Genomic DNA, 16,758 nt, shown 5'->3' with positions numbered 1-16,758 from the left:
GATGTTTCACAAATAATGAATAACTCAACCCCAACTTGCCACGCACGGAGGTAACACTGCAGAGCAAACACACACACAGAAGCTTCTGCCCATGGATTCCAAGTTGCACTTTCAGTCTTCAGCTTGTTCATAGCTTTTAATTCTAAAATTATTTTGTTTTAGAATTTTTGTTCCTGTGTATCTTTGAACCCATAAATATGCCAGCAGTTCAACAGAAGTTGCTTTCTATCCTGCCAATAATACATAACTGGAAAAACCTTATTATTTTAGAGCAAAGTACTAAAAGAGAAGCAATTTCTTGCCAAAGCCAATAAACAAACTACGTAATTAGCAGCCTGTTTTTATAGAAGAACCATGCAGACATGATGCCAAGATATGTTTGTGTGAATTTCTTGGACTTTCAAAATGTAGATTTGCAGGTGGCGATTTTGCTGGACAAATTACACGACAAACAATGTGGAATTTGGAAACTGGGAACGCCAGATTGCTCACTTGCATCGAAAACAGGCTTACCCAATTTGCAAGGCAGAAGATTGCATTATAAATGAATCTGGGATTTGAATCACGTGCTGTGGATCCTGGGTTCTACAGCGGACTTGCTGCAACTTAAAAATCCCTGTTTTCGGCTGCAGGGTGTCCACGTGCCCTCTCCTGCCCTGCCTGCCACCTGCAGGGATAGAAACAGCCCTGATGGGAGCAGTGGGGCACGGACGGAGCAGCTTTCACCGCGCACCTCTGCTCGGTGAGGCTCGAGCGTGTGCGGGCCGGGCCGTTCCCCAGAGCGGCCCCAGCCCCGCAGTGCCCACCTTCCCCGGGCAGCCCCTGCCCTGCTCGGGCAGCTCTCCTTGGCTGCAAAGAAGCACATCCCGCTAACCCGGACGGATGGGAAGAAAACAAGCTGCCAGCCTTCCTCATAAAAACTCTGCGTAGTTGGTGTCTTTCCCCCCTCTTTCCGCAACTTCCCAGCGGAGCTGTCCCCGTCCCCTGGGCTGGATCCGATTTGTGGGGCTGCCTCAGGCGCCGTGCCCGGAGCCGCTCAGGAGCCTCTCGTGTCCCCAAGGGGCGCTCGCGGCTGTTCCCACAGGGATGTCTGTGTTTCCTGCAGCAGCCCGATGTCGCTGCTGTGCCTGGCTACTGCGGCTCCCGGATTCCTGGAAGTGCGGCTTCCCCCCTCCAGGTATGCTGTCCATTCCATAAGGATGTGCCATTCCACTCTTCTTCACTTGAATTGTATTTTAGTTTGATGTTTAGTCACTCTCCTCCTGCCCTTTCTGAGGCCCAGAGTGAGTTCTGATTTTCTACACTCCCTTCCCTTGCTCAAGGAGTTGAAGGCAGACACAATAATGAATATTTTGCATTCTGTAATTTCTAATTCCAGTGCAAAATAACAGCTATATCCACATCTCACAGTAGATCTCTCTCACACTTCTCTTTCAACCAGCATTGTCCCTGTTGGCAGTAGGAGTAAATGTTTTATTTAACTGAAAGCACCTCTCTGCTATTTCTCTCTGCCCTCCTTGTGACCTCTAGGTCCATTTGCTGTTATCTCCTACCCTGCAGGAATCTTGGAGTGCATATTGAACAGGAGCCATGCAGAAGCAGACTAGAACCCGAGTTCAACTCCTGGCTCACAGTTCTGTCACAGCTGACAAGGCTCCTGCCACCTCCAGGGATTTGCCTCATCCCCATTAATCAAACAAGAAAGCTCAGTGCTCAGCACTGCCTTGTGCCCAAACTCTGCCAGACAGGCAGGTCAAGGTCTGCTGTGCCCTGCTCTGGTTTATTATGTTAATGGGGTGAGTACAGGACCAGCCCTGATTCCATCTAATTAAATTATCTTAGAATAAAAATCTTAGAATAAAAGTTTAGAACCATGTAAACTTAACCTTACTAGTTCCAATGTTCTGGTCTCTCACTCCTTTCTGTTATTCTCCCTGCCTTCCCCATTTTTCAGTAATTTATAACCATCTGTAGAAACTACTGTTTTCTTTCATCATTTTTGTCTGAATTTAGCAGGCAGAGATATGTAGCCACTGTGACACCCTCTCCTCTTCCCAGTTTTTTTTAATCTACAAAACTTTTGCTTTCAGTAAAGATTTTGCTCCTGGAAAAGGCCTGTATCTCCCATAAATTTAACAGTGAGTATAATTTTTCTCTATTTTTTTCCTCTTTGATTCTTCTGTTGAATTTTTGTTCACCTCTACCTTTGTTCTTTCAATGTAACCCATCACATCTCATGCCATCTCTATTTTTCCCACTACACTCCTCTTTCCTCAGGTGTGTCTGCATTCTAGTTTTCCACACACTGACTTTCTCTCCTTGTCATACAGCAATAGTGGAATTTTCTGCTTTACCATGTGAGACCACAATTACCTTGGTGTGGCTGATTTGATTAAAAGAAATCTTGAAGTAAATAAGAAATAGGTTTTTCTTTTTCTTTAGAAGTAATACCTTACAATTTCTTCCAGTACAAAATGAATATATAAATAAATGGGACACTTCTTGCCCTGAATATGTTCATAAATTCTGTTATGGGAACAGAGGGAGGGGTTCTACACAAAAAAGACAAAGTCCAAAAGAGCTGTTATTACTTAAATGTGAGTGGTGCTTGCAACTGTGGTATTTCATGAATTTATAAAGATTTGGGCATTCAAAAGTTAGGTTCAAATTAAAATACTAAAATACCCAGCAGTCCTGGATGCCAACAATCACCCTGTGTGCTGGCACCAGCCCTCAGCACTGCACAGTCAAGTGGTCGGGAGGTTCCAAGTGCCGTGGAATTATCCCAAAATCTGGGCTGGGCTGTCAGCTGCCCTCTTGTGCTCAGTCGCGAAATGCATCTGACGCCCTGGGCTTCGTGAAACCGGAGTGAAAACATCCAGAGCTGCTGCAATAACAGGACCAGGCACTGAGTGCTGAGGCTTTATTTAAGTCACTCCGTCATTGATTTAATATTGGATAGAAGGTTTCTGTTTTGTTTTACAAAGTAACGTTCAAAGTCAGAATTTTGAACCTAATAAAGAGGACGTTCCAGAGGAGGAGGGGTATCTGTGCACACAAGGGGAACAGCTGCCCTGCACTTCAGATTCCACCAAATTCACAGTAAAACTGTATGAGAATCCAGCATACCTTGTCCTTTGCCAAACATGGTATGCTTACAGATTTTTAATAGTTCTTAAACATTAAAAAATACTGTTCTTTCAGACAAATCATCCGTCTACCCACGAATTTGGAGGAAGTTGTAGTTGCTTAAAACAGACTGGAAACAATATAATCTGTGTGAACGCCGTCTATGAGCCCAGCTCCGTTGTCATGGACAAACCAGCAAGGAATGTCAACACCATGGCTGGGATCTCTTCTGTAATCCTTCTGCCAGCCCCTGAAAGGGAAACACAGCCAGGGGAGTACCAAGGTAGGAACTGCACTTGGACAAGGCAATCTTGCCTAAGTCTTTGCTAAGGACTTAATTATTTTGTACCTCGTTACTATCAGTTCATTGTTTTTAACAACCATTGTGGCATCTGGTTTCTTGGGATCAGACCCAGGATGAATTTCAAGTATGGTGAAGTCAATGGGGTGGAAAAATTGTCCTAAAATAGAAGCCAAAATTAACATTTCAGGCATGTTGCACACATTAAAACAGTAACCAAACAGAAATCCCAGAATTTCTACATCCCCATGCTGGTTTCCATGTCCCTTCAGGGGTTTGAATGGATAAGCAAACACCAGGTCTCATGTAAGGTTGAACATATGCCCATGGAATTATTTTCTATCTACAATCCATATCATCTGCATGTAAGTTCCAGCTTCTGAGTGCACAATACAATTAGCCTTTTCTATATATCTTTCAAGATATCCTCACTTGTTTTCTAGTCAACTGTATTTATGATATAGTCCCCAAATTTTTAGCTTTTTTTTTGAATCAAATAATGTGTGTGTTGATCTCTGAAACCTCTGGATGTGACTGTGCTCAGCACAAGGCTGACAGCTAAGGAACTTTTGTACTCCTGCCAGGATTAGCTTTTGCACACTTTTGTCCTTTCTGGGCTGGTGCAGTTCATTGTTTTCCACACTGAGTAAACTTATTGACCTAAAAGGAATGTTTGCTGCCCTCATCAGATTTTGTAAGTGAAAATTGGAAGGCAAATGTCTGCTCTCTGTGGTTTTTTGCAGCAGAGAATGCCCACCACCAAACCCACTGCACTGGCAGAAAATGGGATCAAACTCTTGATCCCTGAATTATCAACTTCACTTTCTACTAAAACAAAGAATGCTGGCTAACATAAGGAAAACCCTGGATGACACAAAGGCATATTGTGGGTTTAATATATGCTAATAAATCAAGTTATACCTTAACAATTTCTTTTCTTACAAGGATCCACTAACTGAGGCTTGGCAAATTTTGATCAGGCAAACAAGTATTTTTTCAGAGTGCCTGTGTTTAGGCAAAGGGTGATAAGATGAAAGGAGAAATTAAACCATCCAAGAGACTGGAGGAATAGTGTAGTAAGCAAAAAAAAATCTGTAGGTGGGACTTAGCAAGATAAAGAGGTTTAAAGATACCAGTGAGGACAATGAGTGCCAGTGATTTCAGCAGCAGAAGCAGAGAAATTTGTGAAAAGATAATTCACTCAGTCTGAGCCCAGAATGTTTTATCACAAATCTTAATTCTGTCAATCAATGTCATCTCAGTTTCCTCCATTCTCAGTTCAGAAAGGTTAAGTACAAGCTTGTGTCTACAAATTATGCAGCCTCAAAAGGAAGGACCAGCATGGAAACACTAAAAGAAGTCATACCTAATAATCCATGGGTCTGTTCAGACAGTTTATCCTCTTCCAATGTATACAGTCCTAGGAAATCTTGGTGGAGAGGATGCTTCTTCCATACTTGGTGCAAAACAACAACAAATGAGGCACCACTGCCCATTGAGAGCACCAGATTTTTTTTTCTATTAATTATTAAAGTTAAACTGAGGGGAAAAAAAACCCAAAACATGAATTAGGACATTGTGCTTCCCAGAGTTAACAGCAAGGAGAAGAGATGTGAGAAGAAGAAGCCTGTCCAAGACATAAACATGGCTTTATAAAGTGCTGAGTGTCTTTTAGAAGAGAGGGTTTGCTGCCTAGTTTGATCCATGGGAGTCTCTGTATGTGTGTTCACAGACAGTCACAGAATCATATTAAATGACACTGGAAAAGGCTACCTGGCCTTTAAACTTTTCAATAAGATGGTTTTACCAAAACTTGTCCTTTAACAGTGCAAATAATCAGAGGTAGGTCAGTGATATGTAGGTACAGCACCTCATGCTCAGTAATACAAATTCTATTGATAAAACCATCGCTTCCTTGGCTGGATGCTACATGACACTTTTTCCTTTTGTTTTTCAGAGAAGTCAGCTCCCAAACTGCCTAGGTTAGTGCTTAGATAAAGAAGTTTTGCTTCTGATCGTGTTACTGGCATCATCCATGTTCTATCATAATTAAAAAAACCCCCCAAACAAACAGAAAGGCATGCTGTGTGAATAAGTTTTGCTCTCTGCTGCAGTGCCAGGCCCTGAGAAGGCAGGAGGAGGAGATGTTGCCCATTCCTTTTCTGAACTTCCTTTTGCACAGGTATAAATGATTCTGTAACAGAGAGATCCCATGAAAAATAGACCTGCTGACAGGGCAAAATGTACCTATTCTGTAAATGCCACAATTTCCATTTCTTAAACTGGAGATTGTTTATGGTGCATTATTATGCCTTTGAAAGATTACACACTGTGTCTAAAGTTAATCTTCAAGCATTTGCAAGACACTGCTGCATTAAGCACGAGACCAAATCTACCTTTGCCTTAGTCATGGTAATAGACTAGCAGGGACAAATTTTCACTTACTTATTCCAAGCAGAGGAATTTGTGAATAATTCAGCAGTTACACAACAAAATAGAGAGCAGAGTCCAGCAGGGCTTGAATCAATTTCTTTTGTAGATTCAGACAACAAATCTTAGAAGTGTATTATTGATCAATGTTTAAAGAAGTGCAGAAAGTAATGCAAGAGCCTGATGGCCTTTCTTTAAGCCTTACCCTGCTTGTTGCAAGGTGACTGAGTCAAGCCAGGTGAAACCCATTTTTTCATTGCCATTCTGAACTGTGATCCTCTCAGGAGTTACTGTCAGTTTTAAACCCAGGTGCTTATTTGCAATGCCAAGTTTTCCAAAATACGAATTTTGGATCTTTGCATCGTTATTTGTTCTCTTATCACCAATGAGTTCTCCATTGACTGTGATGCCTAATATAGAAAGGAAACAAGTGTTGTTTTATAGACAGGACTTGATTAACTGATGCCAAGGGGTGTTTTTAATTTTTAACAAAACCAAAAGAATTAGGTATGAGTTGAAAAATATATCAGAATTACTTGTGCATATTTGTGCTAAAGTAAAATAAAGCCCTGGGGGCTGTTCAGTGAATTTCCACAAAGCCAACAATCATTTTCTTGAGAAAAGTTCAATATTTCCTAGAACACAAAGAGTTTGTGATGGGCACAGATGGCCTGTGTGACATCAGTCTCTCTTTATCAGATATTCCATGAACTGGCAACTTAAGGATTATTTTATTGTCTGTACTAAAACTCACTGAGACAAATTACTACTCTCAACCCTCGCAGTGGTTTTCAAACAAAGTTTAAAAGTTTATTTTGCTCCAAGAAGTGAAAACAGTCATGGTAATGATACCCTCTCATAACTGTAGGACCTCCTACTAACTTTGCAGGGAAAAAAGGTTTATGCATTATAAAGAAAGAAACAGCCTTTATGCACAGGACATTTTGTTAGAAGTATCATGATTTACTGATTATTTTAAAAAAAATAAATTAAAACTCACCTGTAACTGGATCATTTATCAAATTTAAGACAGTACCCGGGTTTTCATTGATATTGAAACAGATGGCATCTCTTTTTTGTGGCACCCATATCACGAAGTGTGGGTCCCCATCAACTGCAAAGGCAAATCACTGGTGTTTGGACAGTGACACACAGGGCAAAGCTCCACATGAGCAGTTAATACTGTGCCAGTGGAACTGGGCCCTTCACAAGCTGCATGAAAGTGTTACTGAGAGCAGGAAGGGACCTGAATAGAGAACAGGCAGGTACCAACACAAAGCCCACTGACAGGAAGGAGGGCTGAGGAAAGGACCACAAATCATTTCAATTTCTTGATCTTTAAAAGACACTGAGAGATGTTAAAAGTAAACTAAAATATTAGCCCCTTGAAAATGAAAAATGGCAGCTTTTATGGAAGGGAATTATCAAAAAGACTCATAAGAATTGTGTAGTTTAGCCTTAAAAACCCTCTTCTGTTCTCCTTCTAAACAGGCAGCACTCAAACCACTCACCACTGGTGTACCATGTGGGTTGTGATCCTCGATACATTTGTGAACCTGCAGAAGGAAAAAAAACTTGTTAGAAAAACACATCAAAATGGAAAATGTACATGCTCTCTGCATGGTACAAGTAAGATGTCAGGAGGTTAATATGTTTGTTAAATCACTAATTCCATCCTGGTTTTTAAAGCATATAGTCCATGGGATGACAGTTTGTGCTGCTCTTGAATCAAAAAAAGCTTCACAATAGAGACAGGTTTCACTTGTCTACATTGCTTTGAGGGTCTCCACAGAGCCCAGGTAATGTATCTGCAGGACACAAATATCTCAGGCTTTAGGATCAAGCTATCAGCAAGGCAATGCAACATCATCCACTGAAAACTTTTGACATTTTGACATTTGTTTTTCCAGAATGAATTTAAGTGTCTCAACAAAAACTTGAGAAAACTAGACAGAGACAGAGAGACTGAGACTAATCCCCAGAGTGAAAAGGTAACTCTAACTCTCCCATTCCCAGGATTTCCCAGCCAGCCATTTGATGGGTCAGTTGCTGCTTCTCTCTCTTGAATTAAAACAGTTGCTTTTTGCACAAGTAACTGAAGATATTAATTTAACCAGGATGTTGGACATCATAGGCCCTTGCTTTATATCATGGAGATCCAAATTGAAGTCCATCCTCTGTTTTTGGGAAACACCTTTCAGGAAAAAATGGTGGATGGATGAATTGGCATTTTCTCCTCAAAAACTATTTAGCTGAAACTTTTTCACCTCGTATTGTTCAACCTTTAAGTGTGTTTTTAGCAGGGAGCAGAATTTGGCAGTATTTGTTAAAGTACAGTTGTAAACCCAGACATGGCAGTCTCCAGCTCTCTGGTAACTTCAGTTGACAGGTCCTGCTCCAGTCAGAAACTTAATGACTTACCAAGCATAGAAGATACGGAACTCAGTGCTGTGAAGGAAACAAAATGTTATTTTAGAGGCTACAAAGAACAAAAAAACCAATTTTTCTTGCTTCCTTCCACCAAAACCAACTCAAAAAAATACTGTAATTATGTATAAATTTCTAAATTATTACAAAGGAAAAACTTTATTTGATACTGCTACAAAGCAGTGTCATGAAAGGGCTGAAAGCACACCCTCCTTTTCAGCAAGAATGTTCCTTCTCCACAGGCCTGGGCTTGGCTCTGTATGGGACTGGGGCAGCCTGCTCTTCTCTGGTTCCTCTGTGCCACCTTGCTCTAAGCTGTACTTCCCCAGAAGGGAAGTCAGTAAGATTTTCCCACCTACTTCCATATTTTTCTAGTCTTCTGCTCTTTTTACACCTGAAACTCTGTCAGGGTGTCTGAAGACAGGGCTTTGTTCTGAAGGAGTGGCAATCACAGCAGGAACAAAGACATATTTGTATGGGATTGCCTCACACAGGTACCTGGGAGCCCCCAGTGCCAGCCCTGCAGAGCAGCTTATTTGTACTGGGCCTGAATTCTCTGGTGGTGGGATGCTGCAATCATCAGAGACAGGAGGAACCACACTGAAAACACTACAAACTTATCCACCTGAAAAGTTTAAAATGTATTTATAACACTACCTTGATTTATTCACTAAGAATTTTATGACAATATTGCATCCTAGATCAAATAACCAGTGTGGGAAATCCATCTCTAGCAGTTAAAAATATGACATAAATTTAATAAGAAATGTACATACCTTCAGCTGTTACCACGGGCAGGCAAGGAGTAAAAGGAAGAAAAAGAGACATTTACAATTTCAGTTGTATAATGAAACAGGTGGAATTCTGACCCTGCTAAAACATATTTTAAGAAAAAAATATAAATTTAAAACTGTTTGAAAACTCAACCAGGTATCTTCAGTATTTTACAATTCCATTTCTTCCCAGTGATACAACTCAATATTTGTAGATCAAACAGAAACACACTGAAAGTAAAAAGCTTTTATGTGGGGCAGCAAAACTGCAATTTATTATGCATGGGACAAGGGCTTTATTTGTAGTTGTTTTATTGTTGTGCCACACCTATACTGCAAAATGTTCCTTACTGGGTTTACTCTTTTGCAGTTTTTGAGGCATTTGAATAATTCTATTAATACTGACTGGATCATTCACTAATCTGATTTGTGAATCTAGACTTCAGGGTGTGTACAATAATTTTATTTTATTTTCTTATACAGAAGCAGTCCTTTGAGTATTTTCTGCTATTTCTGCTCTATATTTTCTATGTACAGAGAGGATTTCCTGGGAAAGAGGTTCAAAGAGGAGCCAGGTACCACAAGTACCTGGAAAGGAAAAGCAAAGAGATGAAGATGAGTGAGTGGATGTCTCTTCTGTCAGATGTTTGGGGTTTTCCATCTTATGGAGGCCAGGTGCAAACTTTAAAGTCACTATGTTGTACAGTGACTTGAATGTTAAATTAAACATGAAGGGTTGTGTCAGTATTCCATTATGAGGGTTATGAAAAATAATGCAAAAACTTATCAGCAGAATGCCTGAAGAATTATTCACAGTTGAAAGACACTTAGCAATTCATTGGTGTCAGGATTTATTCCAGCTGAAAGAAAAACCCACTAATCCCCTGTAAGTATCTCTGTTATGCTAAAATGCCTTAAGTTTTCATGCTGAATTCAAAAGATTAGGAAGTTTTTAATGTAGAAGGCAGCAGAGAGCCCACACAGAGCCTGCAAGAACTTTTAGGGGCTCTAGGTAAAAGTTTTGGGGAAAAAAAATACTGGGTGCTGACAGAAGAGACTGAAAAGCCTCTGTTAGACCTGTAGAACCAGGGTGGCTGGAACAATACACAGAGATGAAGTTTGGGTGGCTTTGGGGCAGTCTGAGCAAACAGCACTGCCTTGCTTTGATAGAGGGGAACAGAGTGTTTGTTACACAGATGTTGAACAGAGAGGCTGAACTGTTTTACTAAGAATAGAGTTCATCACTAGCCAAAGTATCAGAGGAGTTGAAAACAAATTGTCTACTTTCAATATAATTGCTTCTCTTTCTGCAATATATGTGAATGCTGTGTTTTACATATGCAATCTCAAATTCTTTTACAACTTGATGCATCCTGCATGAGGAAGAGCTCATGTAAATTTTCCTCTTTCATGCAGAAAGAGATTACTAAATCTACCCCTAGGCTGAAGTATGTGGAAAAAAAAAAGGAGTAAGTGATGTGAACTCATTTTAATATAGCTGGATTACTAGATTAGAAATGCTCCTTGGTTTGCTTTTTTTTCTGTAATAGTTTATGTATTTAGTTTAAAATTCACTTATTTTAAATTTATAGTACTTTGCCTATACAACAGTAATGAAAGATGGTTTGATGGAAGTGAGATTTACAATGAAAAGTAATTTTTGCATAAACACATGTGCCAGGCTTGGAAAGTATATTATTTTTCAGATGCATGTTTAAAACTGTGCCCAAATAAAAGCCTTTCTTTAGGAGAATGTCAAATGAATACTTGGCTTCTCAAATGCAGTAAAAATGTGAACATGTCTGTACCTTCAGTGGGTTTATCAGCAATCACATCTTCACTGTCATCTTCTTCTGGTTTTGTTACCACCATGGATGTCAGTGGTGTTACAAACTTGTACTTCAGGGAGAGAGCCAGGGCTTCAGCTGTAAGGTTTTCCTTTTCTTCTCCTGTAGCTGCAATACTGAATACAGGTAGAGACTCCCAGCATCAGTGACTGCTGAATTACTCACCAAATTCAATATTTTACTTTAAAGTGAAGTCATTTCTCTGCAACTAATTTATCAATAAGTCATATTTGTTACACTCTAAAAGCACTTCTGATTCCCCTGGCTATCCAAGAAAAAGGCAAAATCGTGCTTTATACTTGCAATAATTTAAAATTGTTTCATTTGCAACCTGAAACAGGAATATTGAGGCTAGGGAGGAGAATAGGTTGGGGGATTTTCCTTACTGATTTTTATCCTAGAAGCTGCAGGAGTCAGAGGGCTTAAGGAGTTCATAGCTAAGATGTTATTCTAGATATAATTACCGTCTTTCCAGGAGTTGTTCAATGGTAAGATAAGCCCAGAGCCTTTCAATGTACTCTCCAAATATGTATTCTTGTTCTTGGAAAGCCTGAGCTGTTTGCTCAGCATCTTGTTGTGTAGTGTATGACAGGGCATCTTTAGCCTGTTGGGAGTAAGGAAGCTTCTCTGTATCAAAAGTAGCCAAGGACTGCCAGAACCTCCCAAAAATCCAGACCTTCACACCTGAAAACCTTATCAAGTTGAAAACCAGCTTGGTTCCACCCAGCACTTGCCCAGGAGATTGCCAGTGTTGTATGAGGAATTTTGACCCATTGTTTCTGTGAAGGTCAGAGGTGTACACTACAGGACATAACACAGTTTCCAAAATCACATGGCGTTTTTGTTCATCAGAATTCAGCTACTCAGGATTAAAGGAGTTTGATTATGATACTGATTTCAGAGAGGAACATGCTCAAGCAGACAGGTTGGAATTAAGTTCACAGTAATACATTATTTGTATTAAAGTACACCAAAGTCCACGGTCCATGGGGTATATTTGCAATCCATGATTTATGATAACATGGTCTAGAATATGTTTGTGTTCTGTTTCTTGAATATCAGGGGTAAATATTTTTACTGAATCCAGATGTGGAGAGGTATTAGAAGCAGAGTTCTATTTTAAGGGGAAGATATTTCAAATATTCAGCTGGCTTATTCATTGGTTTTCTTCATCCACTGAAGAGAAGTGCCTGTGAACACTGAAAATTTGGCTCCCAAAAGAATCAGGTAGGGTATTTAGAGACTAAATACATACAGTATTTATATATTTATAAATATATGAGGATATGTATCAATACATGAGTATATTTATATATATTTGTTAGCAAAACTAATCTAGTCACACTGCATAAAGTTGTTCAAGACTGACCCTACTCCACTTGAGTTAGGCAAGTAATTTGCAATTTTAAAAGCAATGACTTTGGCACGTTTAGTTTCTCACATGTGCAGTGACCCATCCTGTCACCGAGGTAAAGAAATACCAATAAATATTTTAAGTATTTAAGTAGTGCCAGCTTTGAACATTCAGAGATTTTGTGTATCTTACATAAGTTAAAGAAATCCATACTTACACCTTCACCTCTCACATCTACAGTCAATTGGTTTTGGTTGCTGTCTACAAAACGTCCAGCCACCACAATCTCAGACCCATCATAGAAATGCTTAAAACTGTTCGTAGTTAGATCTTGTATTTCATTTTCTGGGTAGTTTAACTCCACATCTGTGAGCATGGGATTTGACACCTCATCATAAAACCCCTATAAGATAAAAAAAAAAGGAAAACATTTAACTCTCATTGTTTCTTTAATTCGTAGATCTGTAACCAGAAACATCCTGCTATTTTGGCAATGAAAACTGCAAGTGTATTTTATAAGAAATATTTAAATATTTGGTTAACTCTCAGAGCACAAGGCCTAAAAAAATCTACAAATAAAGGAGATGAGAAAGGACATACAACTCTTCAGTCTCGCTTAGAGAGAGAAAAAAATATCTCAGAATAACATGCTGTGGATGATGAATCAAGAGGGATCCCTGGTATTTGATAGAGATAAGTTTCTAGATCTATTCCCAGTAGAGACTGATGTAACAACATAGTCAAAGCAGACTATTTTTTACTATATTTGATTTCAAGCAGAGCTTGAAATGAAATCCAGTATGTAATTCTTTGGTGAATTTTTTGAATGGCTGCTATTGGAATGGGAGAAGTAAAACAGGTCAACCTCATAAGGCCTACACCTGTTTTCATGTCTTATACAACTCTAGAATGCCTCAGAAGTAGGGTAGGATACACCTGCTTCCAGTAAGTCTCTAAAGGCAGAATATCTAGAGCTTTATGATCTGTTCCCCTTCTCGTCCCTTGACACGACATTAACCACGTGATCTGTGAGGTTTGGGATATAAATGACTGCAGCAAGTTTGCTGCACACCAGGTGCCCTTCAGAAGCATGACTTGTGTCACCCTGTGCCACAACTCTCTGCCATAGCCCACAGTATCTCCCTTTTACTGTCCTTCCACCTCTTGCTTATATGAGGGAAGGAGAAAATCAAATGCAACTAAAGGTCCCTTCCAACTCAGACTATTCTATGATTCAAATATTCTGATTACAGCAGATTCTGGAGTATCCCAGTATCAGATTACACACTGGGGTTTTGATTGCTTGAAAAGAAGAACAACTGTATAGTTATCTGAACCAATGTATTTTCATCTAATTTAAGTGGTAGTTACTGTACTTGAAGCTGTAAAGCTGCATCAGAGTCAGGATAAATCCGACGGGCCAATCCTTTGTTCTCCAGTGCCATCCTCTCCAAGAAGCCATAGTCTACACCAGAGCCAAACCCAAGGTTGTATAAGGGGTATCTTCCTTTAATAGCATTTTTTACATCTGTCTCAATGGTGTGAATATCTGATACACCTGCATCAAACCAGGAAACGTTTGAGTTGTCTTCAAAAACAGATAAAATGATCACAAAATTAAATGTGACTCGTCATGTTCAGATTTCTTAGGAGGCATTATCAAAAACTTGGTTTAGTATAATGATGCTGTATAGTAGCATTTAAATCATGAAAACATCAAGAAGTCAAAGGTGAAGGCCAGTTTTAACTAGCATTTTTTATTAGTTAATTAACTCTCTTTATTATTCCATCCAATAGAAGCTTACCTTGGTTTGGCTGGCCATCTGTTAACATGATAATTATAGAGGCACTTCTCTTGGGCACAAGGTTCCCTTCATGAGCAGCATTCAGAATATCAATTCCCCTCATCAAACCACCATGTAAATTTGTCACTATGGGGTAGACATAGAAATTTGGGTTCAGCAGAGATCATCACAAGAAAGGCCCATTTTTCACTGGGATCTGAAGAGATTTAAGTACAGCATGAAAATGAAAGATTTGGGTTTATAAGCAGGGGGATGTTTAGACAGAGAAGTACCTGGACTTTGGAAACATAGAAATAGATGTCATGTTCTGAGTAAAATTCAACTTCAGGAGTGTCTCATCAGTAATCTAAAAACCCAACAAGCTGTAGCATTGTGTTCACAGAATGAAGAGATAAATTAACTTACACAGTGACCAACTGGCAAGTCCAGTAAAGTACTTACTGCCTGAAGCATCAATGTTCCGAACAAACTTCCTTGCTTCATCCAAATTCTCAGGAGTGGCCTTGATTAATGTTTCTTTCCAGGTGGACACACCAGAACTGAACAATATGAAATTGAAGAAGTCATCTTCTTTAATGTCATCTAAGATTTTTAGAAGTGCTTCTCTTGTCTATAAGGCAAAGAGATTTAAATAGACAATTCAGCATTTAACAGAATAGGTGCTTACAGATTTGACATTATTAATCTCTCAGCATTGGGGTATTTTTAACTTTTATATAGTATGTTGTGCAAAAATCCTGAGCTTGGTCTGTCCTTGCCAGTCCCTGTGCCTGGTTCAGAGTAACTCCAGGGAAGTCAGTCAGCTGCAAGAACACCTGGTAAGTCTTTGTAGCTAAAAGGAAAATCAGATCTCCTGTCATGGATTGTTGCTCACACTGGGATAAGCTGGCATGGCAAATTGAAAGCGATGGGAAATGGGTAGCTACAGTTTGGTGGAGAAGCTCATACACAAGCAAGCCTGGATATTTTGATGTGACACCAAAACCTGAAAATTCTGAGCATTAGCTTAGAATGAGGAGTCCTAACTATGAAAAGCTCATATCCCTTCCAGTACTTTTTCCCAGCTCTTCCATTGAAACTCTTCAGTAATGTAATAACTTACCTGTTCCATTGGTCTTCCATACATTGAGCCACTAGTATCCATTACAAAAATAATATTCTTGGGCAAATTTGGAAGATTTGTTGGTGCAAAGAAGTGTACGAAGTAGCCATTGACAATCTAAAAAATAAAATGTGAAAAAAAAAACCCATAACACCACCAAAAACTTTGGTATATTGTAAAGCTAAAACAGATAAAGGAGATATTACTCTCATTTAGTGTCTGGTCTCTGAGTGGACTAAAAGGTTTTAATGGCTCCAACCAGTCTCACCTGCATCCATGGGCCCAGGAGCATCACTTAAGTGCAAGACTGGGCCTGTCAGAACATTTGTGTCCAGCGGTATTACAGCTGTATCACCTGTCCCTATCCATGGACTCCACTGTTTTGGATTCCACCCTGAAGACTGACTTCCTGCCTTGACCTTGGGCTCATCACCACCAACTTGCCTGATGACCTGGACTCTCAGTGGAACTTGAGTGCCACCTCAGGGTCTGCCTTGCTCAGGTACTGTGAGGAGTGGGCTCGTGGCTGGTGATGCCCCTGTGCTGTCAGCTGTGCTGTCACACTCAGCTCCCTGTCCTTTAGGAAACAGCTGGCTCTCACTGCTCCTTGACTGTTACTATGCAAGTCAGGCTGTTTAACTGTTGAGAATTTCAATTTACCTGCAAATTATCTGGAGTTGTTCTCTTCACATCATATCTTACAGTAAAATCCCCATCCAAGGCAGACTCTGAGCAACTTGCACAGGTTCGCTGCTGATCAAGAGTTGGCCTGAAAGAGATGTGCCCCTGCAAAGGAAAGCCTTCATTAGATCTGAACCTCCATAGCTGAACATTTCCTGCAGAACACATTTGCATTTTTTTAAAGCTAGTATATTTATATTCACAGACATGAGAATAACCTGGGTTATCTGGTTAGCTATTAGTTCGTATGCATGCATATGTATTTATATACTCATAGGTGGGTAACTGGCAGATGAAGGCTGCTATCCAGGACCTTCTCCATGTGTTTCCCCATCTGCCTTAGGTCAGCCCTCCACTCTGAATGACACCTTTGGCAAGCCTGTTGGGCAGTCTGTGTTTTTAGGAATTCTACCACCTCCATACAAGACAAAACTACTTGTTTCTCACTCAGTTCTTGTATAAGAGATACTCTTACTGGTATCCAGGTTTCCAAATGCTGCTGTGGGACAAGGCCTACTAGTTTTGGTACAGTATCCTGCTAAGTTACATGGCTTCAGAACTGTGTTGAGAAGGCCTTTAACTTTCTACCTTTGAATTCAGAGCTCATTTGCACAGACAAGCCTTTACTGCATTTTCTCTATTTTTTTTTCTCTCCCTTCCATTGCTAGCACTGACATTATTATTTTCAAATTATAGCCATAATAAGTAAATTACGGAACTCAGTAGTCAATGTACCTTTTTCTCTGAAAAAGTTTTTTTAATGGTATTTTGTAGCTCATTGGTGATGAATGTTCCTTCTGCTTCCAGCTCAGTGATACCCTGGGGCTCAAAAATATTTACTGCAATCTGAAACATTAATTGAAAATTCATTGTCATTGACTAACACACAGTACATCAACTCAGCCATTT

General features: G+C 39.8%; 1 protein-coding gene across 2 annotated transcripts in view; it reads right to left on the bottom strand.

Moving 5' to 3' along the window:
- Window positions 1-2,907: 2,907 nt before the first annotated feature.
- The window catches only part of LOC103757220 (inter-alpha-trypsin inhibitor heavy chain H3-like), a 20,917-nt gene continuing 7,066 nt past the window's right edge, over window positions 2,908-16,758 (bottom strand). For both annotated transcript variants that reach the window (XM_018068570.2, XM_018068571.2), the window contains 17 exons: window positions 16,585-16,695; window positions 15,829-15,954; window positions 15,169-15,285; window positions 14,508-14,676; window positions 14,067-14,192; window positions 13,638-13,819; window positions 12,479-12,664; window positions 11,372-11,511; window positions 10,869-11,023; window positions 9,064-9,069; window positions 8,282-8,308; window positions 7,372-7,416; window positions 6,861-6,974; window positions 6,066-6,270; window positions 4,797-4,969; window positions 3,479-3,590; window positions 2,908-3,379 (listed from right to left, as the gene is read on the bottom strand). In XM_018068570.2, the coding sequence (XP_017924059.2) occupies window positions 3,250-3,379; window positions 3,479-3,590; window positions 4,797-4,969; window positions 6,066-6,270; window positions 6,861-6,974; window positions 7,372-7,416; window positions 8,282-8,308; window positions 9,064-9,069; window positions 10,869-11,023; window positions 11,372-11,511; window positions 12,479-12,664; window positions 13,638-13,819; window positions 14,067-14,192; window positions 14,508-14,676; window positions 15,169-15,285; window positions 15,829-15,954; window positions 16,585-16,695 (2,124 nt within the window). In that variant the 3' untranslated portion in view covers window positions 2,908-3,249. The remainder of the gene's footprint in view (window positions 3,380-3,478; window positions 3,591-4,796; window positions 4,970-6,065; window positions 6,271-6,860; window positions 6,975-7,371; window positions 7,417-8,281; window positions 8,309-9,063; window positions 9,070-10,868; window positions 11,024-11,371; window positions 11,512-12,478; window positions 12,665-13,637; window positions 13,820-14,066; window positions 14,193-14,507; window positions 14,677-15,168; window positions 15,286-15,828; window positions 15,955-16,584; window positions 16,696-16,758) is intronic.

This window comes from Manacus vitellinus, unplaced genomic scaffold (assembly GCF_001715985.3).
Source record: "Manacus vitellinus isolate BGI_N305 unplaced genomic scaffold, ASM171598v3 scaffold_14_pilon, whole genome shotgun sequence".
Classification (NCBI taxonomy): Eukaryota; Metazoa; Chordata; class Aves; order Passeriformes; family Pipridae; genus Manacus; species Manacus vitellinus.
The sequence above is the reverse complement of the archived record's forward strand: the minus strand, read 5'-3'. Positions and strand labels throughout refer to the sequence as shown.